This window comes from Megalobrama amblycephala, linkage group LG2, assembly GCF_018812025.1.
Source record: "Megalobrama amblycephala isolate DHTTF-2021 linkage group LG2, ASM1881202v1, whole genome shotgun sequence".
In the NCBI taxonomy this organism is placed as follows: domain Eukaryota; kingdom Metazoa; phylum Chordata; class Actinopteri; order Cypriniformes; family Xenocyprididae; genus Megalobrama; species Megalobrama amblycephala.
The window spans coordinates 51,770,277-51,796,255 of NC_063045.1; the positions used below are offsets into that span (position 1 = coordinate 51,770,277).

Genomic DNA, 25,979 nt, shown 5'->3' on the forward strand with positions numbered 1-25,979 from the left:
AATATAAGTCTAAGGTGTCTCCTGAATGTGTCTGTGAAGTTTCAGCTCAAAATACCCCATACATTTTTTTTAATAAATTTTTTTAACTGCCTATTTTGGGGCATCATTAACTATACACTGATTTTTTCAGCGCGCCGCCCCTTTAAATCACGTGCTCCCTGCCACACGAGCTCTCGACTATATTACAGCGCAAGTTCACACAGCTAATATAACCCTCAAATGGATCTTTACAAGATGTTCGTCATGCATGCTGTGTGCATACATCGAATCATGTGAGTAAAGTATTTATTTTGATGTTTACATTTGATTCTCTATGAGTTTGAGGCTATGCTCTGTGGCTAACGGCTAATGCTACACTGTTGGAGAGATTTATAAAGAATGAAGTTGTGTTTATGAATTATACAGACTGCAAGTGTTTAAAAATGAAAAAGCGACGGCTCTTTTCTCCGTGAATACAGTAATAACCGATGGTAACTTTAACCACATTTAACAGTACATTAGCAACATGCTAACGAAACATTTAGATAGACAATTTACAAATATCACTAAAAATATCATGATATCACGGATCATGTCAGTTATTATTGCTCCATCTGCCATTTTTCACTGTTGTTCTTGCTTGCTTACCTTGTCTGTGCACAGATCCAGACGTTAATACAGCCTTTCCTTGTCTAATGCTCGAACATGGGCTGGCATATATGCAAATATTGGGGGCGTACATATTAATGATCCCGACTGTTACGTAACAGTCGGTGTTATTTTGAGATCCGCGTGTTTTCCGGAAGTCTTTTAAACAAATGAGATTTACATAAGAAAGAGGAAGCAATGGGGTTTGAAACTCAATGTATGTCTTTTCCATCTACTGAACTCTTTTTATTCAGCTATGCCGAGGTAAATTCAATTTTTCATTCGAGGGCACCTTTAAAGGGATAGTTCACTTTAAAATTAAAATTTGCTGTTAATTTACTCATCCAAGATGTAGGTGACTTTTTTTCTTCAGTAGAACAGTAAAGAAGTTTTTAGCTGAAACCATAGTCCTTTGTGATTCATATAATGGAAGTCAATGGGTGCCGTCACTTTGAGATTAAAAAAACATATGCAGACTAGAGTTGTCAAAAGCACCGACTTCAGTACCAATCGGTACTGAAATTTTAAAAATGTGACGCTTTGAGCGCTGTTGAGCGAATTCGTAAACACCTCTGATTGGCCTTTGAGTTGACGCACTCATCGAATATGTCTGTGATTGGCTTCAATGATCAACGGATGGGAGCGTTTGAAAGCACATGGAGGTGTTTGAATTTGAAAGCGGGAGTGCTTGAAAGCAGGCGTTTATTAGCGGACTGGTCCGCGATAGATGTCTGCTTTCAAACGCTCCCATGTGTATCTGTGTAAGTGCTCGGTGAAGAGCGTCATTGATGACTGTTTACAACGTTTTTGAAGCGTTGATCATTGTAGCCAATCACAGACATATATGATGAGCGTGTCAACACAATGGCCAAACAGAGATGTTTACGAATCCGCTCAACAGTGCTCAAAATGTTACGTTTTGTAAATTTCTGTACCGACTAGGTACCGAAGTCAATACTTTTTACAACTCTAATGCAGACAAAACAAAATTAATACCTGTGGCTCCTGACAACACATTGAGGTCTTAAGAAGCGTGCAAGAAACAGAACATTATTTACAACATTATTATCTGAAAACCACAGCCTCGGCAAAGGGTCCTGAGCAAATTCACGACAGTCTGCAGCTCGAGCTTCCTGTCACATAATGACATGCGCAGGAGCTCAAACATTGAGAATCTATGAAAAGTCAGTCTTCCACGCTCCTGACTGTTGTTTGCCAAAGTTTTGGATTAGAGGAAAATTGTTGTAAATAATGTTCAGTTCCTTGCAGAGACCAATTGTTTCACTTCTTAAGACATCAATGTATCATCTGGAGCGGTGGGGTATTCATTTTTTGTCTGCATGTTTTTTGTTTTTTTGTTTTTTATCTGAAAGTGACGGCACCCTTTGACTTCTAATATATGAATCATCAAGGACCACAGTTTCAGCTAAAAATCTTCTTTACATTTCTACTGTAGAAAAAAAAAGATACATTGGATGGCCTGAGGGTGAGCAAATTAAGTACAAATTTTGATTTTTGGGTAAACTATCCCTTTAACAACTATAATTCATTATGAATTAATGTCCCATGTGACTGTATCTTACAGTTGTGACTTAATTGACTTAATATCTCGTAATTGTGAACAGGTTGACTTTATATTCCTCAGTTCGATTTTCTAATTGTAAACTTTCTCACAATTACCTGTTTTATTATTTACTCTGAGGCAGAAATTGATTCGTTTTACTTAAGTACTTAATTGGTTTTCTAATGAAGTGATCAGTTTAAATCCTTGTTCTCTTTGAACACAACATGTGAGAGTGAGTTGGTTTGGTTATGTTGATGAGTTATAAGTTGTGAAGGTGATGGCTGATTAATAATGCCTGCTTGTTATTAAGTGGCAGTCAGTGTGTGTGCTGTCTGGGGTGTCAGACAGGATGCAGATGGGGTATCTCGGACTTGTTTATAAATCCCTCAGGAGATCTGACGCACACACGTGCACAGCGCACACACTTAAACACAATGACCCCTTAAGCACGGCCTATTGGCACCTATCACTGCAGAAATAGCTCTGAGGATTAGAATAGAAATGTGTTTTTCACACATGCACACACACACACACACACACACATGCGTTTAGCATCACACACACTTATTTGCCACTGCACCTGGTACTACAAGCAAATTCGCTTGTTTACCAATTTGTCATATACTGACCTGCAAAGAAGTCACAAATGACATTGACTGAGTGTGCCAGAAAACTAATATTTCTTTTTTTTTTTTTTTTTTTTTCTCTGATAATGGTTAGAAAACTGTGGATTGGATTCAGATTTGATGATGTACTGGATTCAGTTTATATTTATAATTTATTTATAATTTAAAAAATAAATTAATTATAAATTAATTATAGTTTAGTTAAAAATAACTATAAATATCTATAACATTTTCATGGTTTTCATGATTTGTACAACATTTTTTCTTTTGTCAAATCAACTTAGATAATTAATGTGGTTCAGATAACATAATATTTTGCATTTCTGTTGATTAAACCAATCGCCTTCATTGTATTAACTCAATGAACTCAAAATTTTAAGGCAACCATGTAACTTACTTTTTTAAGTTAAACCAACAATTATTTTTTACAGTGTAATATGTGCTTTATATGTACGTAATATGCTAATAAGCAACTAGTTAATAGTGAGAGTGTAAACTAAAGTGTAACCGAAATAACTATAAATAACTATAACACAATATAATTTGAGTTTCATTTGCCCATGCAAATTTTTCCTGATAATGGCTGCATCTCAGGGCAATGCTTCTTATTTACTGATTTCATTTATTCATCGTGGAATTGATTCTGCCTGACAGACCTTTATGTAACAGCCTGAAATATGATGAGTTTCAGTTTGCACAAACCTGAGCTCACTTCCCACCCATCTGTGTAGAAATTGGTGCATTGGTCCACGTTTTTTCATCTCACACTTCAGTTGACTCAGATCTTACCTAAAGGGGATTTTAATTCACACTTTTCTTTACTGTCTCAGATCAGTTGGGGATATCCCAGATCTGAGTGCAAAGGTCATTGCGTAGCCTTGAAATACCTTGCATACCTGTGATAAGAGGGGTAGAGAGAGATGAAGGCCCCACACCACATATAGAAGTTCCATGTGCTGATCTCAGACCAGAATTTCTGAATTTTTTCCACACTGACTGTGCAGGGGAAATTAGATGAAAATCTATGGTAAATTGTTTAATTTACTTAACATTTATGGCTTGTGGAGTATTTTTCAAATCTTTGAAGCTATACAGTAGCTCTGTGTGAGGAACAAAAAGAAATTAAATTAATTATTGAAAATTCGCCTTAGCTACCAAGATTCACATCCTTGACACAGTTGAATTGACACATTAATGAGTCTGTTTTTTAATATTTGTAGAAATCTAAAGAACCTTTTTCTGATTTCTGGGGGAGCAGGTTTCATGCAGATCTGGCTATTACTCATTTCCTGTTCTGTCCATTATAAAGCTGACCTCAAATCAGTAGTCAAGACTAACTGCAGAATCTATTTTGAGGGTATTGAGCAAATAAACAACCATACCTGAACCCGTTACTGTTTGGGCATCAGTGTCATTCTGTTCTTCTTGAACAAGTGATCTCCAGTTTGATTAGAAAACTGTGACACCTTCCTCGTCGCATTCCTGAAGTGACTCATATCCTGCCGCCCAGACTGGTGTGCATGTGCTAAGCGTGTGCACATGTGCTCTGAATGTGACTGTATGTGATCTGCTAATATGACTTGATGAATTTATGCATGAGTACACTGGAACACGCATAACAGCTTTTCTTTCTTTCTTTCTTTCTTTCTTTCTTTTATAGGAGGAGCGTATTGAGTTTCAAGAGAAAGCATTTTGTCTGTCGAATTATGTTTTGGGTACAGCAAAATTGGTGATCTGAAAAACCAGAAAAAAGGAGGGAAAATAAATAAATAAATAAAAAATGTTTTTAGAGAAAGTATGTTAAAGGGATAGTTTTAATATCATCCCTTTTAATGATTTTCAGCCTGAAAATAATAATTATCAGCTTATCGGTATCGGACTGAATTTTAAAATCCGTGCATGAGTATGTTTTTCTGTGTGTCTGTCTGTCTTTCTCTCCCTCTCTCTCTCTCTCAGTCTCAGGGTGGAGCGAGGCTGTGCTGTAGGGGTTCTGTTACAGTGTAGACAGACGCCAGACAGCCCCATACGTTATTACTCTCTCTGTGTCTGTATGCAAGGGTCTGTCAGCACTACTGGAGAGGCTGTCCTCCTCTACGCACACAGGCACAGACACACACAGTGAACTCATCGACCCCGTCCCTCTCAGCAGGAAAATATTCCCGCTTCCCCGCCTCTACCTCAACACACCCTCCTCCTCCCTGACTCAATCCCTACTCCCTCCCTCTGTCTCAACCACTTTGCTTTCCATACTGGTACCTTTCTTTCTCATTTTATCTCTATTCCTCCAGCTCTTCCCTTTCCTCTCACTCAGCATCCTTTCCACCACTCTTTTCCCCCCTCATTCGCCTCTTTCTAGCAGGGCCAGTTAAACGGGTCAGTTGACCTCTAATAATTACTTGAGTGTTCATGACCCAGACAGAAGATCTAGGTCGTGTGTTTCCAGACCACACATCTTTTGCATTCATTCTGTTCAAATCCGTGCTGTCCACTCTCTTTTCAGATTCTGTTATGTGGAAGCCATGTTTCCCTTTACTTGACCTCTAAGGTCTTGACCTTGAGGATCAAAGGTTGGAGGTGACGTCCTGCTGACCTCCCTCTGTGGCTTGAGCCTCTGCTTTCCCCTTTTCCTACCAATCTACTTCCTGCTACACAGGAAATGGACTGCTGATCCCTCCAGTAAAGTGCCACTTGATTTGGTCACTTCCTTTTAGGACATTCTTCAATAAAATCTTTTACTTAAAATGTACTAATACATCAGGTGTAAGAACAATCTACTTAATTCACATGGACCAGTACAGTCAAACTGTTAAGTATTGATCTAGTAAATCTTCTCACAAAGATGTAATCCCTTTGAATGTTTTAGAGACATATAATCAATAAGAATATGGCAGAAACTCCCTTTGAAAGATCCAAAGTTTTTAAATGTAGATCTGTGTGGTCTGTATTTACAATTTACAATTACCTGCTTAGTGTTCTTATTTCGCTTCTTTTCTGGTTTCCCTGGTGTTCATTACTTGAATTGAGACTGTCCACCGAAAAAAAACGACCCTATAGGTCATTTTTCAAGCACCTTATTACGACCTATATTTACGTTTTAAAGTCATGCGCCCTCTAGCTGGCGTAAAAATAATGACAGTGTGGTCTTACGTCTGTTGTCATGAAATGACGTATGGCTGTCGTTACCGATCAAAATGCAAAATGTGTTCATTTAAATGCAATGTGTGGACTTTTTACACCATTTGTCCTATTACCATTTAGCAAAACTCATTTTTTTTATTAACGACCACACCTACCCCAACCCTAAACCCACCCTTAGTGATTAATAGTGCATTTACACTTTATGAGCACATGCGTTTCCTGGGATCGAACCCACGATCACATGATCACATGGTTGCATATTGTTATATATTGCAATGCTCTACCATTTGAGCTACGCGAAACCAAAATATGAGGCAGATAAAAGGGACAATGCATTAAAATGAAAATGTCCTGTTGTCAATAGGGGCGCAACTTTAGCAAACACTCCTATGGATTGTATTTCAGGGAAGTGACAAACAACCTATATAGGCGTATTGGTTGGAGAACATGTTGCTTGAATTAAACTAAAGCAGGCATTGTATTCATTTTTCCCATTTTGAAAAAGGATTATAATGTTGGATCATGATGGATGATAGCACGTATTTACTTTTAGACTCGATACCAAGAACTATTTAGGACGTAGTTTTAGGGTGGATTCCCCGGTATAAAATCACATTCTGGGGGTAAAATCCGCATTTTTGATGGGATATCCCGACAGTTCAGAAATTTTAATTTCCGGTCAGTGCTGCTAATAGGATTGATGCTCTATTGTGTAAAAAAATAATGTACCACCTACAATAAACCCTACCCTAAACCTAACCAATAGTCTTAACAAAAGCAAATGTGAGATAAAAACGCATTTGCTGAAGCAACCATAACATTTTTGCTTGCTTCTAGTCAATGAGATCTAGTCAATGAGGCCGAGAGCCGTGACTCATGTTTCACGAGACTTATACCCCAGCACGCCACATCGCAAGTGCAGTGCTGTACCAGGTGATCTCCCAAGTAAGTTTACTACGTCAGAAAAGCCACACATACAGAATTGGTTAAGTAATGCAAGTCATGATTAATTTGAATCAAAACACAATCAATTTTAATCAAACTTTTAATTTAAAAAACACTTCAGTCATCAGACATTCATCACACAAAACCATTAATGTCACATTTACTCTTTTATTTATGGCTTATTTATCATGAAATAACTAGAGGTTACGACCTCTAGTAACGCTGTTAATTTTCAACTTTAATTATTATGATGGCATGGGATCATATACCACAAAAAACAAGTTAGCAATTACAGTTAGAATATTGAGTTTGTCATACCACCCTGCATCCTCAAACCCTGAAGATCTGTCTTGCTCACTCTTTTCCTGTTAATCTCTTCTCAACAAGAAGTTCAGGCCCAAAAGATGGCCCTTCATTTCAAAGGTTATCAGTGTAGGAGTTAAGCGATCAAACAGCTTTTATATGGTACTATGGTAGTTTCTCTTCCTCTTTCTTAGTAGGTGTAGGTCTGGTCAGGTTGTGAATGCAAAAACTGAAGCAGACAAAATATCATTAGTGCAGGATATGTGTGTATACACTGAGTTCAGTGTGTGTCTTCAAAAAGGACATGACTAATACATTTTTTTCCTCTGCCAGCTAAATGGCAGTTTCTTTACTTTATCACTAAGCTCTGAAAAGACGGTTTGCACCTAATTGTATCTATGATTGGGTGCGTGTTAACTGCTAACATAAGATAACAAGGTTGATATCTGTCATTCTTCAAGTTTGAGACCTCTTGTTTGTCAAAATATTGGCTTTTGTCAATCAAAAGTCCCTTCTTTTATCTGGAAAATGTGACTGGTTTAGCTCATTTAACACATATATAATGCGTTTCATTGTGTCATATAACGCAAAGCAAGATTTAATGACATTGATTGGATGGTTGCAGGTCATTTCCACTTATTGTGATTGGTTTTCAGTCAGATATCTATACTCTGATTTTCATGTTTTGATCTTGTTGTTTCTCTCTCCCTGGCAGAACTCAATCAGACACAATCTGTCCTTGCACAGTCGTTTCGTGCGCGTCCAGAATGAAGGAACAGGAAAGAGCTCATGGTGGATGCTGAACCCTGAGGGGGGAAAGAGCGGCAAGTCTCCACGCCGGAGGGCCACTTCCATGGACAACAACAGCAAGTTCACCAAGAGCCGTGGACGAGCTGCCAAGAAAAAGGTCAGTTGAGGAGAAAACAATCTCTGTTCACTCAGTCTTTGCAGATTGTTTGTGTGCCAAAATATGAATGTGCTGGTTTAAACTACTGCTTGCATCACTCAACATAAGGTTTCTGTAATCAAATATTTATTCAGTTATTCAGATATTTGTAAGTTTATATTTTAAGTTTGCCTTACTCTTACCCTAACTCTTTTATACCTTTTATTTTGTCTTCACTGGATGTGAGTGGCACTTTGCAGTGCCTTAAAACTAAATTGTTCACATTTTAATCAATGAAGTGGTCAATTCTGGTGGTGAGTGCCTTTAGTATTACTATTCCAAAACAATTAAAACTCGGTTTTATCCAATCAAGTTCAGTTTAAAAGAATGTGTGGCCTCAAACTCAAATCTGATTGGTATGTGTTGGTGAACACTTGGAGATGTTATATAGTTGTGCCACTTCCAGTGTAGACATGGCGTAAGAGTGACTTTTAGTAATATGTATGACCCGTGCTGGCAAAATGAGTTGGAATGCGCACAAGCTAATTTCGAGCTACAGTCAAAAATTAGTTCATTAAGCCCTCGTCTAGTGACCCCAATGCTCCAAATAGCAATTAAACATCTAAAGGTATCTTAATTTGTATGTTTACTGAGAGAAATACCTTTCCTTTGACCATGAAATATTCCATTTTTTTCTGCTCACTTCTTGACTATAGTCTGTTTCATTAATGTTAATCAAACAATTGTGGAATCATGAAAAAATAGTTGAAATATATGTAGATTTTTTCCTATAGGTATTGGTTTTTGACTTGGTTTGTGCCAAATTTGGTGGTATTACCAGGGATTTTAATGTATGGTTGATAGGTGATTTTGTTTTGGAACCTTCAGTTGTTCTCAAAATTGACTGCTGACTCTATTAACTTCAAACAGGTGTAGCTCAATCATACATCATTTGAATTTTTTCGTAATGGGGAATGTGAGAATAACTCATTTTTGAAAATTTGCTCATTGTGACTCATTTTGCCAGCACGGGTCACATATATCTGTGCAGTAATGATACAGCTGGTTTTCATGGTTTCTTGTTTTGCGTTTGTAGATGTCAATGCAGGGTGGTCTGGACGGTGGTTCTAACAGTCCTGGTTCTCAGTACCCAAAATGGCTCGGCAGCCCCAACTCTCACAGCAATGACGACTTTGAACCCTGGACCACCTTTCGTACCCGCGCAAGCTCTGATGCCAGCACGCTCAGCGGCCGGCGCTCGCCTACCTTCCTACCTGAGGAGGACGAAGCCGGGGAGGTCCACATCGGGTTCCCAGGGACCAAACTTGGTGGGCCCCTCCCCAGCCTGTCCGAAGTAGCGGGTCACCACGGTTCTGACAACGTGATGATGAACGACCTCTTAGACAACCTCAACCTCATCTCGCCCAAAAATAACACCCAGGGCAACCAAGACGCCCAGACTGCGCTGTCCTCACCCATGATGCAGGGTAGCCCCGGGTACCCATCCTACAACTCCCCCAATATGGGTCCTCAGCCCCAGGTCCAGCAGGACTACCGGAAGTGCCTGTACGGACAGGGCGGGGTGGGTGGACTCAGTCCAATCGCCATACCGACTTTATCGGACAGTAAACCAGGAGGCTACGGACCCTTTGTTAGTCAGTACAGCTGTGCTGCAGGTATGCTCAAAGAGCTGCTGACAGCAGAAGCTGATCCGAGAGGGGACATGATGCAGTCAGTGGGGTCTTGTGAAGGGCGACGGGTGCTACCCAGTTATGCCAGTCAGGGACAAATGGGACAGGGGGGCAAAATGATTGCACATCCTCACCTGCACGCACACCCACGATCGCTTCATTCGTTGCCCTCGCCAACGATGGGCATGAACGGCTGTGCCCTGTTGCCCCACGGGCATCCCATTCGCCTCGGTAACATGAAGCCACAACCACACCTGCCTCATCACGCTCAGCTGGGAAGAGGCGGAGGTGAGGCCGGGATGCCGAGTTACACCAACGGCAACGGTTTTCACAGGCACGGACCGGTTCCTCACCTCCATCACAGCCACCCAGAGCGGCTGCCCAGTGACTTAGATGACATGTCGATCGAGCAGCTGGACTGTGACGTAGAAACTGTCCTACACGACACGCTCATGGACGGCGATGCTCTGGACTTCAACTTCGATCCCATGAGCGGTCAACAGAATTTCCCGCACGGGGTCAAAACCAACACGCATAGCTGGGTATCTGGATAAACACATTAATCCACTCAAACACATACAAATTGGTGAGGCAGGCTGTTTTTGATTTATAATATGAATTAATTGTAGAAAATGTTCGTGAATATATATGTACATGTGTCATAGACATATAGCTGGTCAACTGACAATTGACTGAAACAGACTGAATGCTGTCGGTCATACCAAAAGGTTACACATACAAGAGAGATTTAAACTTTTCATTTCCTTTTCATCTTTTTTTAAAAGCATAAACTTAGCACGATTTTATTTCCAGTAATTGCGACTGTCTTGTTATTGTGACTTTATTTCTCACAAATGTGACCTAATTTCTCATAGTTGTGACTATATATATCTCAAAATTCCCATTTCTCCCAGTTCTGAATTTATCGCTCCCGAATCTGCATTTATTTCTCATAATTTCTCCAAAATTCTAACTTTATTTCTCAGAATTGCAACGTTGTGTATCTCATATAAAATAGAACAAATTACTGACATGTCATTTTAGTCACTATTACCATTTTCTCTATTCTCTCAAGTGTGTGCATACACCTCATGAACTGTTTACCTCAACCAGAACTTCTGCAGCCAATCAGCAGAGGCCAGTGAATGGTCACTATTTACTGATAAACAGTACATTGTTTCAGTAGACTCCATGATTGTCGGGAATCATCATAATCTGCTTTTGGTTAGTCAGAGTGTAAATATTGAAGCTGGCTAATCAAAAACAGTCATGTCATACATTCACAGACATGGCTTTTTTGTATATTTTTGTCTAGTTGGTCTCAGTTTGGCAACGTAGGTCACTAAAATGAATTCAGGGCAGAAGTTTTGTCATGTCAACTGGAGTGCTGTGTAATGTCTCGTATAGTGTACATTACTGTTATCATTGTCATTTCAGGGTGCTGAATAAATGTGTTTTGTACAGAGATGTATATTTTTGTTGTACCAATGGGATGGTAAATGAAATGTTTATATTTGTACACTTTTGAGCTTCTTACTGGTCATTTTAAATGCTCTTCAAAGACCCCTCCCAGCCTTTAAATGTCGAAACAAATTCTTTTGTGGCCTTGGTTGCTGTATATGTAATATAGATCTTCTCAAACTGCTGGATGAATTCTTTCATTGTATAAAATAATTTGTACTTTGTGCCTTCCCCTCTTACAAACTGGCATTTGGGTCAGTTATGTGATGATTTTTCCTCAATTTCTGATTTAAAAATCTTTTTATATACATATATAAATTTAAAAAATGGTATAATCCTGAGATTATCGCAAAGAGTCTTAAAAGGCCATTGACTTTTTAATGGCATGGAAACGTTAGTTCAAGTATAACCCCAAGAAAACTTCATGATATTCATGATTCAAAAATTCATGTTTGTAAAATAATCCGCTTGATAATAATTAAGTTTTTTTCCCCTCTTTTTTGATATTTTTAGAGTAAACAAATCCTTGAACTTTGGAACGGAACATTGAAATCGACATTTCTTGTCACGATATCTTTTTTTTTTTTTCATCATCTTGGATATTTATTTGTATATTTATCATTGACTTGTTCACCATAATAGCAAAATTGAACAAATCTAAAATTAGCTATGCTGAAATTTTAGAATCCTCAGTGAAGGTCACCAAAGGTCACATTTACTTCAGACTAATTTTGTGTCTATCTGAGGCTAAAGGCCTCCTTAAAATGTTTCTCCATTTATGTATTTGACAGAAATTCTATGATAATTTAATGTAATTTAAGACTTTTCTCTGTGTTCTTGTGTTGTACATACACATTCAATGTAACTGCACATCTACAAAATATTTAATGCTTTGAGATTTTCAACATGTGAGAGATTTTCTATCCAAACAGTGAGGTGTACCATGAAGGTTTGTAAATTATAAAGAATATTTTAAACATATGCATATATTTTTAACAGATATAAAACTATCTGCATTTTATAGTAATTTTAGACTGTCTTTAAACATTAAAAGTATGCTTTTGTTTGTTATCTGATCATATCTGTATATGATTTTAAGTATCACTGACAGTGTGAGGTTTTTTTGGTCTTTGTTTGTTTGAATCTTTTGACATGTAAATAGCACTGACTTTGTCTTATTTAATAATCACAAATGTCATTTGTTTTGACTCTAATTTCTTATTGGATGAATTTGTCTCAAACGTGTTAGTGATGTTTTTTTTTTTTTGTATTTGCTGATTCTAATGTTGTTGTCTGACGTGACCTAATTGAGATGGGGAGATGTGTTCCCACTGTAGCCGTTTGTACTTTAGAAACATACACTCATCGTACAGTCCTTGTCAGAACCACATGCTTTTATAGAGTAGTTCTACATGGAGGAAGTGCCTGATAATATTGTAATGTAATTAAACAGCGATGAAGAATTGATTTTCAGTTATCAAAAGGAAAATTGCAGCTGTTATATGAAGCCATAATTGTATATAAAGGTATGAATATATGAAAAATCATTAAGAATCTGTTTTTTGTTGTTGTTGTTTTGATTGATCTGTTTGAGTATTGTGTATTACTGTTTAGTATGAGTTTGTATGGGTGAGAGTGTGTACAAGTGTGCGTCTGTATTAATTCACATAACAGTGTCCACAGGAAATGGGCTAATGGCAAATCGGTGTCTGTGAAACTAGATGTTAACAGTATCAGTGCATTCCAGGCATAGTAAAGCTTTGGGTAGGAGTATGTTTTAAAATTCGCCCTATGTGGGGTGGCAACACCAAAGCAAATGCCCATGCATTGTTTTTGTGGTTTTATGGCCTCATATACACATTTGTGTTCTTGAATATGCAAAACAGTTGCATTACCATAAAGTAATAATTCATACTGTTTAAAAAAGAATTAAAAATAAATAACAAAATATCAATATCCAGGGCACCAAATCAAGACACTTTATATCAGAAATGTCTCTTAAAAATGTTACTGTGAAATTACAGTATATTCCATGTTAATAATTGCATTACTTTCAAAGTAATTTCACAGTAGGACTTCTCTTGTGTCTAACTGCACTCTCAGAAATTTCTTGTAAAATCTACAGCAATTTATTCAAGTATTTACAATTGTACTGTAAAAAGGCTTGGTTTTACTGTCAACAAAAATTTGTGTAAACAAACAACATCATACTGTATTTCTGCAGTGCATATAGCCAGGATGCAATGCACCACGAATAGATTATGCTGTAGAGTTTTTTTTATACTTCTTGGCGTTATCTGGGTTGCTTATTTTTGGTCCACTTTTAAAGGGATATTTCACCAAAAAATGAAAATATCCCATGATGTACTCACCCTCAAGCCATCCTAGGTGTATACGACTTTCTTCTTTCAGACGAACACAATTGGGAGTTATATTATAAAATATCCTGGCTCTTCCAAGGTTTATAATGGAAGTGAATGGCTCTCCTGATTTTGAAGTCCAAAAAAGTGCATCCATCCATCATAAAAAAATATCCACATAGCTCCAGGGGGTTAATAAATGCCTTCTGAAGCAAAGCCATGGGTTTTTGTATGAAAAATATCCATATTTAAATCTTTATAATCTAAAATAACTAGCTTCCGGCAAACGGTCTACGCAAATCAACTAACGGCAAAAGAGTAATATCTGACCTGAAGCATGATACAATGACGAACACGGAAGCGTAGAGGATAGAGCAAAACAAATCACCGAAGGCCTCAAACTAGAAGTCTTAAATGAGAATTTTCAAAGAGTAATGTCAGAGGATTACGATATAAGAGAAGAGGAGCTTGAAGGAGCAGCCCTATTTGTTTGAATCACGAGAGGCGTCTAAGCTTACGAAACTCCTGCGTCATACATCGCGTCAGAACTTACTCATTTGGCATAAGTTGACTTGTGCCAGAAGCTAGTTAAAGGATTAGTTCCCTTTCAAAATAAAATTTCCTGATAATTTACTCACCCCCATGTCATCCAAGATGTTCATGTCTTTCTTTCTTTAGTCGAAAAGAAATGAGGGTTTTTGATGAAAACATTCCAGGATTTTTCTCCATATAGTGGACTTTAATGGAGCCCAAACGGTTGAAGGTCAAAATTACAGTTTCATTGCACCTTCAAAACGTTCTACACGATCCCAGACAAGGAATAAGAGTCTTATATAGAGAAACCATCGCTCATTTTCTTTACAAAAATATGTATTACTGCCCTCCACAGGTCAAAGTTTGAACTAATTGTTATATACTTGCACTAGAATATTGTATATGACAATTTAGTTCAAACTTTGACCTGTGGAGGGCAGTAATACACTTAGCAGTGTCTACACTGCTGGAATTCAAATAGAGAAGAAGAAGAAGAGAGCTAGTTCAAGATGAGCATTTATGGTTAAAACTTTATTTTTTATTTTTTTTAAGAAAATGAGCGATTGGTTTCTCTAGATAAGACCCTTATTCCTCATCTGGGATCACTGTAAACTGTAATTTTGACCTTCAACTGTTTGGGCTCCATTGAAGTCCACTATATGGAGTCCTTCCACTATCCTGGAATGTTTTCATCAAAAACCTTAATTTCTTTTCGACTGAAGAAAGAAAGACATGAACATCTTGGATGACATGGGGGTGAGTAAATTATCAGGAAATTTTAATTTGAAAGTGAACTAATCCTTTAATTTAGTTGATAAAGTTTTAAATATGGATATTTTTCTCACAAAAACCTTATATGTAAAAAAGAAAAAATGCTTATAAGAAAAAAGTCTTGAGTTGCAAGATGACTTCACATCTTTCAAAGATGTAGCTCAGCAGTTGCTTCACTATTGCGAGAGGTCCATCTACAAACAGTTATGAATTTGAAATTAGTTATTGGTAAATCTTCATGCTTAAATATTGCTAATGTAAAATACACTCATATTCATCCTAAGAATAGTATGACTAACTTAAAATCAGTCAGTTAGCTTATTTTATATTCTAGCTTGTCATCTTTGGCTACATCAGAAATATATACAAGGTCCAAGATCCAAGCAAATGGAACACTAATCACCAGTAAAACAATTACAGTAATAATTCAATTTCTTGCAGTGGGCTGGTTAAAGACAACAATAATTTGTAAGAAAATGACCCAGCATGCATTAATTTCAGTCAATGTATGACTACAGCAATTTATTGCAAAATAATACTCTTTAATCGTGTAAATTCCTGGAATTTTTTACAGTGTACTACATACAGAAGACAAGATGTTATAATAATATTACATAGGCTAACGTTACTTGTATTTAATAAATCACAAGTTTAAGAGCAGCAGTCTTTTATACTACGGGGCTGTTGAATGCTCCAACCTGATTGGTTGATCAATGTTCTAAGGTGTGCAATTATTTTTACAGTCTGTGGATATGATATGATAAGTGTCGTGCGTGCCAGAGCCAGTCGCGTTTCCACTGTCACATATGCGATGCTAAAGGCTAGGCTACTTATGTTAACCATTGCAAAAATACATATACACACGTTTATGGGAAATACCAGAGACAGCTTGAGGAACGTAGAAAACTCATATATGATTATAATCGTGTATTTATTTGGTTTAATATTTTATCTGTATCTTCCGGGTGCCTTTGTTGATACCATCCACATATCTCTAACGGTGCGTTCCAAACGGGATATATCGCCCTCCTTCGGAGTGAAAATAATCATGGCCGCCATATTGAAGGGTCGTTCCAAACCGAAGTGCTCAAAACTGGCCACTTCAAAGTGCCCTTTGGAATGAAGGATTTCGAAGGGAACAACTGATGGACACTTCTGGCCCCCATGATCCTTTGCACAGGGAAGTTTGACGTCACAGAATGGGTACAGGAGGCTAGGAGTTCGATTTTAACTATAAAGGTATGTATAATATTTTTATGTACTACTGTAATATTTATACGAGTTAGATTTGGTACATTATTATGGTCAAAACGACATTGTACTTCAACAAAAAAACTTTACAGCTCCCTTTATCAGTCCATTCAAATGTTTAAAATACATATATACAATATAGCCTACATGCGATAAACCTAAAATAAATAAATAAATAAATAAATAAACTAACGTTAAACAAAGGGCGCAGTTTTTTTGACCCCTACACCCTTCATCCCTTCGAAGCTCTCACTCCGGAGGGTAAACCCTTTGAAGGGATTAGGGCATAGGGATGAGCCCTTCCGAATGGAACGCAGGGTGACACACTCCGGTTAACTCGTATAACTCATAACTCCTGTTTTCCTCTCATGAGCTCCCTCTGTTGCTCTGGCTGAAAGGATAACAGTATAATGAGACGGAGAGATCGCTCAAATGTCCTCGGAGACCAGCTAGTATTCGCTGTGGAAGTAAACCTCACTCCACTGATCTCAAGAGAAGCTCTAGCGACTGATGCTAGAGGTTGCAGCTTTTAGTTTCCTCGTTAGAGCGTCCGACTCCCAAAACCGGAGACCCAGGTTTGAGGCCCGCGCAGAGCGGGGAGAGTAGGACCTGGGTAGAGGGGTTACGGGTTACAATTGCAATCATTGCATAATTAAGAGGGAAATGCTCAGAAAGTGACGTAAACATTGGGTATTTTATCAATATATTTCTAAATGTGTAAGCCTTTGGACTTAAAAGCCTTACTGGAGTTGTTTTGTGCATTATTGTTTGTGAATGTAAATAAATGGAAGCAGGTGCAACTGAATAGGTATGCGTTCTCTTTTTATGCCAGTATAAATATCAGTTAGATTCAGCATAATTGATGTGCACTCCTGACATAAATTAATTGTTCGTGCAACCCGATAGGACAATTATCTTGCCATTATTTTGCGTACAGGAAACACTGCTTACATTTTTATTTTATACTGAAATGATTATGGGGTGCCAGGAGTGGCAAAGACTAGACCAATCACAATCCAGTATGCTAATTGATGTAGGAATAGACGACCAATTGCAAAATGTCTTTGTTGGTTTCAGCATGAATGAATTGTTCTTTTGTGTCGGAACTTCGATGAATCGATCCATACAGTTGAAAAAACAAGTCTGAACGATTTGTTCACAAATCATTCTATAGTTCAAACAAGCAGAAGATTGTCAGTGCAAAACTACATAGGCTAATATTCAGAATTTTCATCACAAAAATAGCTTCAGAAAACTTAAAATAAATACGTAATTTGGGCCATTGTTTAATGATGCTTTTTTGCATAATTTAAAGCTGCAGTCCGCGATTTTTGGCCCTCTAGCGGTTAATACACAGAACTGCACGCGTCTTGCAGAAGAACATTGTAGCCGGAGCTACTTTTTTCCATGTAAGTCTATGGCGAGCCACGCAGTTACTGTGATACTCTGCGGCGGATCCTACCAGTCTGGTCTGAAATAGTCCAAATATAAACACTTCAGGGTAAGACAAAAACACGGTTTGGAAAATGGATTCATGTTGTACATTCTCATTATATAATTTTTGTAAATTTTGAATACAAAAAAGTTACGCACAGCAGCTTTAAAGGTGCTAAAGAGGATGTTTTTTCTTTTATACATTTTTGCAATATTACTTGAAACTGTCTTCATGAACTGATAAAAGACTATTTATTAGGTGCACTGAAAGTAATAATATTAATATACATCATCTGTGCACGAGGTAGGGCCTTAAAAACATCAGCCAATCGTTTACACGATGATCCCTCTGGCTTTTCAATCACTGCTGTGACGTTCCTTGTGAGAGACGTGCGCGGATTGGCCCTCTGGCTTGTCAATCACTGCCATGACGTTCCTTGTGAGAGACGAGCGTGGCTGCCCGCTCCAGTAACTTTCCACACTCTACAGGCGCCGCATGCAATGTTTTTGTCAGGAGACAGGAGTAACAACTGCAGATTATGAGTTACCTGCGGTGAGTCTAACATAATGAATCCAAAAAACACGACACAGCGAATGCCGGTGGTAAACACTCATGTTTCAATACTCGTGCACGAGTTTTGGGAGGCGTTCCTTTGAAATGAGCTGTGAAGGAGGGGGGCTGTTCTTACGCATGCGCTCATTTCAAAAACTCACTAACAGTCTTTGGATTCTCAGTCGACGAAAAAATCCTCTCTATCACCTTTAAAGCGTGAAATCTCCAGTATCAATTGATTGTTATTGTTACATTTAAAAAAAAAAAAAAAAAAAAAAAAAATTCCTCAGTTTTTGTTAAAAGAAAGAAAGTCATACAAGCTGAAACAGCATGAGGGTGAGTAGTTTAAACAATGATGGCAGAATATTCATTTTTGGGTAAACTAACTCTTTCTGGTTACACACCCACACACAATACACACACAAAACAAAATGGGATGGAATTTGTAAAAGATATGCTTTCATATGCATTATTCTGGTTGATATAAAGATGGAGGGACGGTAAAATGGAAGACAGAGGAGGTATTTTCTGCGTTGAGTTGAGTCATTGGCTGACAACTCTGGTTAAGTGAAAGGGCAGCACATTGTCCCCTCTTGTTGGGTCAGGGCAGTTGTAGCCTGGGCCTGTGGTGGGTCAGTTCTGCTGAAGAATGTGACTAGACACATATGTTCCCCATATGTTCCTCCTGATGGATCTGTAGACAGGGATTAGGAAGAAAGAGAAGAAGAAAAGAGGCCACATTAGGACACTAGGACATGAGTTCACTTTGTGGGACACACCAAGAAATGAACTCAAAGACCTCACTTTCTTGCTGTCAGATAGGAATCTCTATAACTTCTTCTAAGCTGCAGGGGTTTATTGTTAGTGCTCGTGAAACGCATTTTAGTGTCTTCTTGTCAATGTGTGTGTTCTTCTGCTTTAGAGAGATTTTCTATTCAATAGCTCCACTGTATTTGAAGTTTTTTTGTGCCAACAATCAGGTTTCTTCATTTATTTTTTGGACAGAAACCACACTGAACTCTTTTAGTCCTTTGAAGATGCATCGGGTCACATGGACGTTTTATGAGAATTCCACTGGAATTTGTTAATTCAATATATTCTTTAATTTGCAGTAAAAAATGTGTACAGTTTTCCACTTTTTGCCCGGTTGTAATACCATAAAAACAAAATGACAAAATAAAATATTTTAAATAAATATAAATATTTTTTTATGAGATGTAATATGTTAAAATGAGTATAAAAACAATTTATTGAAGTTGCAACCTGTTTCTGTCTCAAGTAAACTTCTATTTGTAGCACAGGCGCTATTTATTTTATATGCATCCACCGCATACGCACACCTGCATTTCTTCATATGCGCATGGACAATTTCTTCAAGACACAGAGAATTGGTTTGTGCAAACATTTCTTGTTTCCCCTTCTTCCCCATTTTAAAGTGTCCAGGTGAGGCTCAGGCCACAGTTTGTTCAAGAAGGAAGTGAGACTGTGTGTCTCTCCTCAGCCAGAAACCACCAGGCAACCTCTCAGCTGCCAAAATAGAACCCCATCGAGACTTCAGCTGAAGTTCATCAAGTTCAGCACAAGTGTGTCAGCACACACTCACGCTGGGCCAGGTAAACCTACAGTACCGAAAGATTTAGTTGCACTTCAAAAAAGATGAATGAAAGGGTGTTATTAGAACTTTAAATACCAGATTTAAAAGTTCTTTTGGTGCATGCAAAAAAACAAAAGTTGAAATAATAAAAAATTATTTACATTCTATCACCAAAAAAAGCATCATGGAAGTGGTCTATGCAACTTGTGATGGATGGATGGATGGATGGATGGATCAGTGGGTGAAATGAGGGTAAGTAAATAATGAAGGAATTCCACAATTCTTACTTGAATTTAGTTAAAGCCGTGCCTGTATAAAGTATATCTTCCATCAATTGTTTATTGCAACCATGTGGCACATAAACTTTAAATCTGGAGTTTCATTGTTATTCTGGGTTGAAATTTAAACAAACCAAAAACTGAAATGTTCTACAGAAACGTTAAATATGAGAAAAGCACATTAAAGCTCTGAGCTCTGGCTTTCATTAGTGCTGCCTCTCTCATTTTACTGTTCGTCTTGCACTTTTTCTCTTTTACACACACTCATTCTCACTCTCTCTTTCTCAGTTTGGATTTTCCTTAACACTGATGAGCGATGCAATCTGTTTTTGGATCTGGTTCTCCTCAGAGCAACTGCTTGTGGCCCTCTGGCACTGTAAGAAAGTCTTGTTAAGCTGTGAAAGTGGAAGAAAACTCGCAGCAAGTGCTGACAGCTTTGATACATGGAAAATATAAAGAGAGCTGAGAGCAGTTTAGTTGTGAGAGGCGCAAATATGATTATTACCCTGTATCTTAGATCCATCTCTGCTGTGAGTTCATTATGGTTGCTTGGCTGTGCTTGTGCAGTGGATATGATGGTGATATTGTGATTGTGGTTGCCCTTGTTGCCCTTTTGGTTAACTCGTTATGTGGTCTATCCATTTATTTAATTGGCAGCTTTAGCAACTTGTATTGCACTAATTTAGGAACGCACACCCATAACATGTTTGAAGCATAAAATAACCTAAAACTCCATGAGTTCCTCATCTTCGTTTGGCTGTGGATTCATTGCATCCAGTTATTTTGAGTTTAAAGATGTTTACTTTTTCTGTGGACCACAGCACCACTTGCTAACTTGGTTTGTTTTGCAGACATTTGGCCTTTGCTGATGATGTCATGGAAAGTACATGTACAATGACTAAAGGCTAAAGTCTGCTTTCAAATGTGAGGAGTAACCATGGTGATTGGAGGCAACGTGGAGGGACCAGCTGACATCCTGTCGTTTGGTGCGTACAGATAGCAAATCGTTCAGAATAGCACAGAAATAATTCTGCACTGATGTGAAGAATTTCACCACAGAATTTTAGTGAAATAGGCAAATTACAGATGATTTCAAAGCTAAGAGTTTATTATTATTTAGTACAATACAGTCATTCAGAGAGTTATCTGATAAGCACATTCAAATTCATTTGGGTATAAATCAGATATAGCCTATTGTTCATTTTACTCATGTAAAAAAGATCTAATCTTTCAAATAACAGACAAACTTCTAATTTGGTACGTTAAAAAATAAATAGGTTATTAATGTTTACATTCATTGTTTTAATGTACTTTATTAAAATATTCATCTTTGGGGTAACGCATTACAAATAACACGAGTTAATCAGATTACTTTTTTCAAGTAACTAGTAAAGTAATCCATTACTTTTAAATTTACAACAAAATACCCAAGTTACTTTTTCAAATAAGTAACGCAAGTTACTTTGTTTTCCAATTTATTGACTGACAGCTCTCCTGTCCCCATGTTGAGAGAAGTCAGGAGAAAGTGTAGAGGCGTTGTGTGCGCTTTGTAAACATGATGGATATTCTAGACTAGTTGTAGACTAAATGTGAGCATGCATTTACTCATTTTCATTTTCTCCTGTGTCCTGTTCTGTATCAAACAAACAAGCTGAAAGGCTTGTTTGTTTGAGCTGCGCCCTCTATTGTACAGGCGTGAATTTGCATTTCCTTCAGCCTGAGGTTTATTCATTCACTTCTGGTGTGAAAGGGCCTTTACATTGGCCAAAAATAGAACTTTTTGTTGTTATAAAAACAAACAAACAGCCCAGCCCAGATGAGAAAAAGTAACGAAAACAAAAGTAAAGTAACGTAATGCATTACTTTCCATAAAAAGGAACTAAGTAATGCAATTAGTTACTTTTTTAGGCAGTAACACAATATTGTACTGCATTACTTTTAAAAGTTTCCCCAACATTGCTGAAATTAATAACTTGGTGTTATTTCAGCCATTGAGTTCTTTCAGTGAAGAATTCATCAGACTAATTCAAATGTTCTTTATTCATTAAAAAGAACATTTTAAAAGAGCCACTTGTTTCTGAATCAGACCACATTGGTTTCACTGTATGTTTTTGATCCACTAAAATAAAATAAAGTGTTGTTTGTTCATGAATCTGATTCAGAGTAGCCTACACTTCAGCCTATACGATTCCGTGCATTTGGAAGATATTTTATATTTTGAATCTATTTTAGAACAGGCCGTAGCTACACACTGCAGCTAAATTCGATGGTGGAGTTCACCTTTTAGTGCTTAATCACGTTCTGTACGCACACAGTTCAGTAAAATACGGGAGTGACAACCGCATTCTACAACCGAATTAACTCCCGAAAAATACAGGTAGTGACAACCGCATTTACAGAGATTCTATGTAGTGTGTACGGAACCAAACGAACAAGCCGCTTCTGGCAACTTTTATGGGCTTGTTCGCTAGTAAGCGAACAAGCCCATAAAAGCCCATAAAAGCCCATAATAAACCGAAATAAATCCAAATGCTTTATACTGAAAATAAGACCAAAATATCGCGATCATGTCTGCTTACTTAATAACTCAATAAACCCGTTCAGCTTAAACAACAAGCCCAAAAACTCCTATAATGAGTGACCATGGAAACACAGAAAGAGCGCGCTCTGTGTGAAACAGGCTGTACAAGCATAAACAAAACACAACGCCTCTGTCGACTGGTAAATTGGAAAATAACAGTGTTTTGTCACTGATATTACAAAAAAAATTGTGTTTTGTCACTGTAATATTACTTTGGTCACAATAACAGACAGGGTTGCCAGGTTTTCACAACAAAACCAGTCCAATAGGTTGTTTGCAATCACGTGGTTCTGGTGACGCACGAAATACCGGTGGAGGGCAAGCAGTGAAAATTAGAATGGAAGAGATGGAGAAAAGTCCTTTCTGTGCTGGTTTAGAAAGGTATAAACAGAAAATCACAACATATGTTGGACGTGATCTTTATGTTATGAAGATGACTTTTCCACTGAATTGAAAGACTTTCCTGCCATCGAGGAGGAAGATAGAGAATGTGAAGCTGCCGTCATGCCGCGTTCAGTTCTAGTCTGGGGTTTTTTTTATATTGCGCTGCCGTTCTGCTAGTGAAGTTAGGGCAGTATTTTGATTTTCTGTCGCGATTGTGAAAAATGTCACCATTGTAGGTAATTTATGCTGAATCGAGAATCGCAACAGGAGCTCACGTCATCGTTCAGGGAAAAAAACTGGACGGTGTAATACAATTGCTGCCTTTTATACGTGTAAAAGCCAAACACACTAAGGGAAGCAGGTTGAGGAGGTGACGGGAAGACGCCGTATATCTAATCTAATAATGTCACTGATTTAACCCACTCCCTATCACCCAATAAAATAATCACATAGCTGAGTGTTTTTGAAAGTGTTGTCTTTGTTGTTGAATCGACTTCTGTCAGCTTGTTAAACATTTATTTATTTGGACATTTTCTACCAGCATGTGACACTGTTCTCATGGTAACCAGATCAACATTGTGAACGGAATACTACAAAACTTAAGCGAAAACACCAAATTATCATTCAATGGGATAAAATAGTTTCCCTGCAAACGATACCATGAAGAATGTGGATATTTAACCAAGTCAAAAACAAATAAGGTAAGCAGGTATCCATATTCATTTCAGTATCAGCAGACGCAAAACGCTATTAAAGGCGACAACTTTTAAAGGTAAAAAACAATATAAGTTATAAAAAACGGTAAAAGTTATATAAACGATATAAACACCTTCTGGGTTCTCGATTTTATCAATTTAAGCAACCATAAATGACGCAAAACATACGAATTTTTAGTTTTGTTAGGATTCCTATATAGAAAAATCACTCCCTGCCCTCCAGACTCATTCACGCTGCTGCTGTGACGTCATGTACAAACAACCTATTGCCCCTCAAAACTAGCCCAATTGTGTTTCAGGGGGTCCCACAGTTTCTGCGGGGCAAAATTTGCGTTTTTGGCGGGGCTCCCCTGGTAAAATTCGCATTCCAGGGGCTAAATATCACGTTATTTTTGGTAGATTCAACCCGCGGACATGAAAAACAACCCGCGGCAACAGTGTAAAAGTAGCCCAATTCCGTGAGAAAACCGCGAACTTGGCAACACTAATAACGGATACCAAACACTAGAGATGCCAGAATGTCGCTATGGATTCCAAGCTGTCAATCATTGCATTTTCAAGATTGAGTCATGTTCTGTACACACATGTAATGATAATTTAGGGGATTCACTCCTGCATTTAAATGTGGTCGTCACTCCTGAAACTTAGAGTGTGTAGGCCATTGTTTTCATTTTTTCATGTGTCTCCTAGCAAAGTTTGTTGTGTTCAAAACGACTTGAAAGTCTGGTTGTCAGTTCACCTCAGTCATTAGGTTATTATGCTCAGTTTTTTCTGTAACCATTGAATTCACTGTTCAGATTTTAAAAGTTGTGTAGTGTATTCCAGCCTTTTGATGAACAATCGTTCTGACTAGTCACCCACATGAACATAGAGCCATTTAACATGGCAGACAGTGGGGTATTACACAATAAATTCACTTAATTGCTTGCTGTTCCCTATAGGTTGCAGCACACAGAGGGGACCTTGCAGTTTATTGTTTGGTGGCCTGGTTGAACGAGAGTTCAGTGTGTATGAGGGGAGGGCACTCGACATGAGCCGAAGTCAGTACACAGCTTGACATGACGCACTTTCAAGTATGATGTTAAAAGGACATCAGTGCATTTAAACGGTGCATTGCATAGTAGGAATTCTGAACATTTTAGTTAATCTGTCTCACGCTATGCATATAACTTGAGCGAATGCTTAAGTAAAAAGCTTTGATTGTTACCGACCTTTGACCCTTAAACACAGTGCGTTTTTTGAAGTCTGTTAACGCATCATGAGGTTGTAAAGGTGACAATATGGAAAGCACATATAGAGCGAATTCAGCTTGGTGCGTGTGCACAGTTCAGAAGTTTTTATTCACAGTGGATTTATCTACATCATAAATTATCTTTGATGTAACACTTATCAAATGTCATTTAATTTAGTCATTTTTTAGTGCTGGGAAAGTCTGATTGAACCTGTAATTTTCTAAATGTCATCTTCTTTTCAGCACTCAGTTTTATTCTGCTTCAGTTTCCCCACCTGTTATCAAAAGATCACAAATAGCAATTTTCCTGCAAAAATGTCTGTTTATGATAATTTGATCTCACCATACAAACATTGTACTGCCCAAAATGTATTGCATCCTTTTAGTCATCATTTTAAATGCTTTAAGGAATAGTTCATCCAGAAATTAAATGTGAATTGCTGCGCCTGTCACCATACTGCAATATGTGATGGTAAAGCATTAAAAGGCTTTTGTATTAAAGGGATAGTTCAACCAAAAATGAAAATTCTGTCATCATTTACTCCACCTCAAGTTGTTCCAAACCTGTATAAATTTCTTTGTTTCTTTGTACACAAAGAAAGATATTTGGGGGGCTGTTGCTAACATTCTTCCAAATATCTTCTTTTTGGAACAACTTGAGGGGGCATAAATGATGACAGAATTTTCATTTTTGGGTGAACTATCCCTTTAAAAGTGCCAACAGAACTTTTCTTGTATTCCAAAGAAAAAAGATGGTCATGCAGGTTTTGAACAGCACGTGGGCGAGTGAATGATGACAGAATTAAAATTTTTGGATGAACTGTTTATTTAAACAAACCTTGATTTGATCCACGGTCCTTTTAATGCTGATGAAAGACAGCAAATTCAAGCCTTTCCATCGCACATTGAGGTTTAGTGACAGACAGAGCAATTCACAGCTGAAAAAACACAGAACACGCCAAAAATTACAGGACCCCGCACTGCACTAAAAGGGTGCAAACAGCATGAGCACAAAACAACTGTCCCAGTCGTGCTATTCCACCACATAAAT

The 25,979-nt window shown here is 37.8% G+C and overlaps 1 protein-coding gene and 1 long non-coding RNA gene across 2 annotated transcripts in view; both read left to right on the forward strand.

The window, feature by feature from the left end:
• The window catches only part of foxo1b (forkhead box O1 b), a 37,843-nt gene extending 25,055 nt beyond the window's left edge, over positions 1 to 12,788 (forward strand). Inside the window, exons 2-3 of the mRNA XM_048180764.1 lie at positions 7,919 to 8,110; positions 9,186 to 12,788. Coding sequence (XP_048036721.1) covers positions 7,919 to 8,110; positions 9,186 to 10,334 — 1,341 coding nt within the window. The 3' untranslated portion in view covers positions 10,335 to 12,788. The remainder of the gene's footprint in view (positions 1 to 7,918; positions 8,111 to 9,185) is intronic.
• A 3,311-nt stretch (positions 12,789 to 16,099) lies between these two features.
• On the forward strand, positions 16,100 to 25,486 carry LOC125262927. Its single transcript, XR_007183664.1, has 6 exons — positions 16,100 to 16,145; positions 19,581 to 19,757; positions 19,919 to 19,990; positions 20,305 to 20,392; positions 20,868 to 21,002; positions 24,639 to 25,486. It is a non-coding gene; the product is annotated as an uncharacterized LOC125262927 (long non-coding RNA).
• The last annotated feature ends 493 nt before the right edge of the window (positions 25,487 to 25,979 follow it).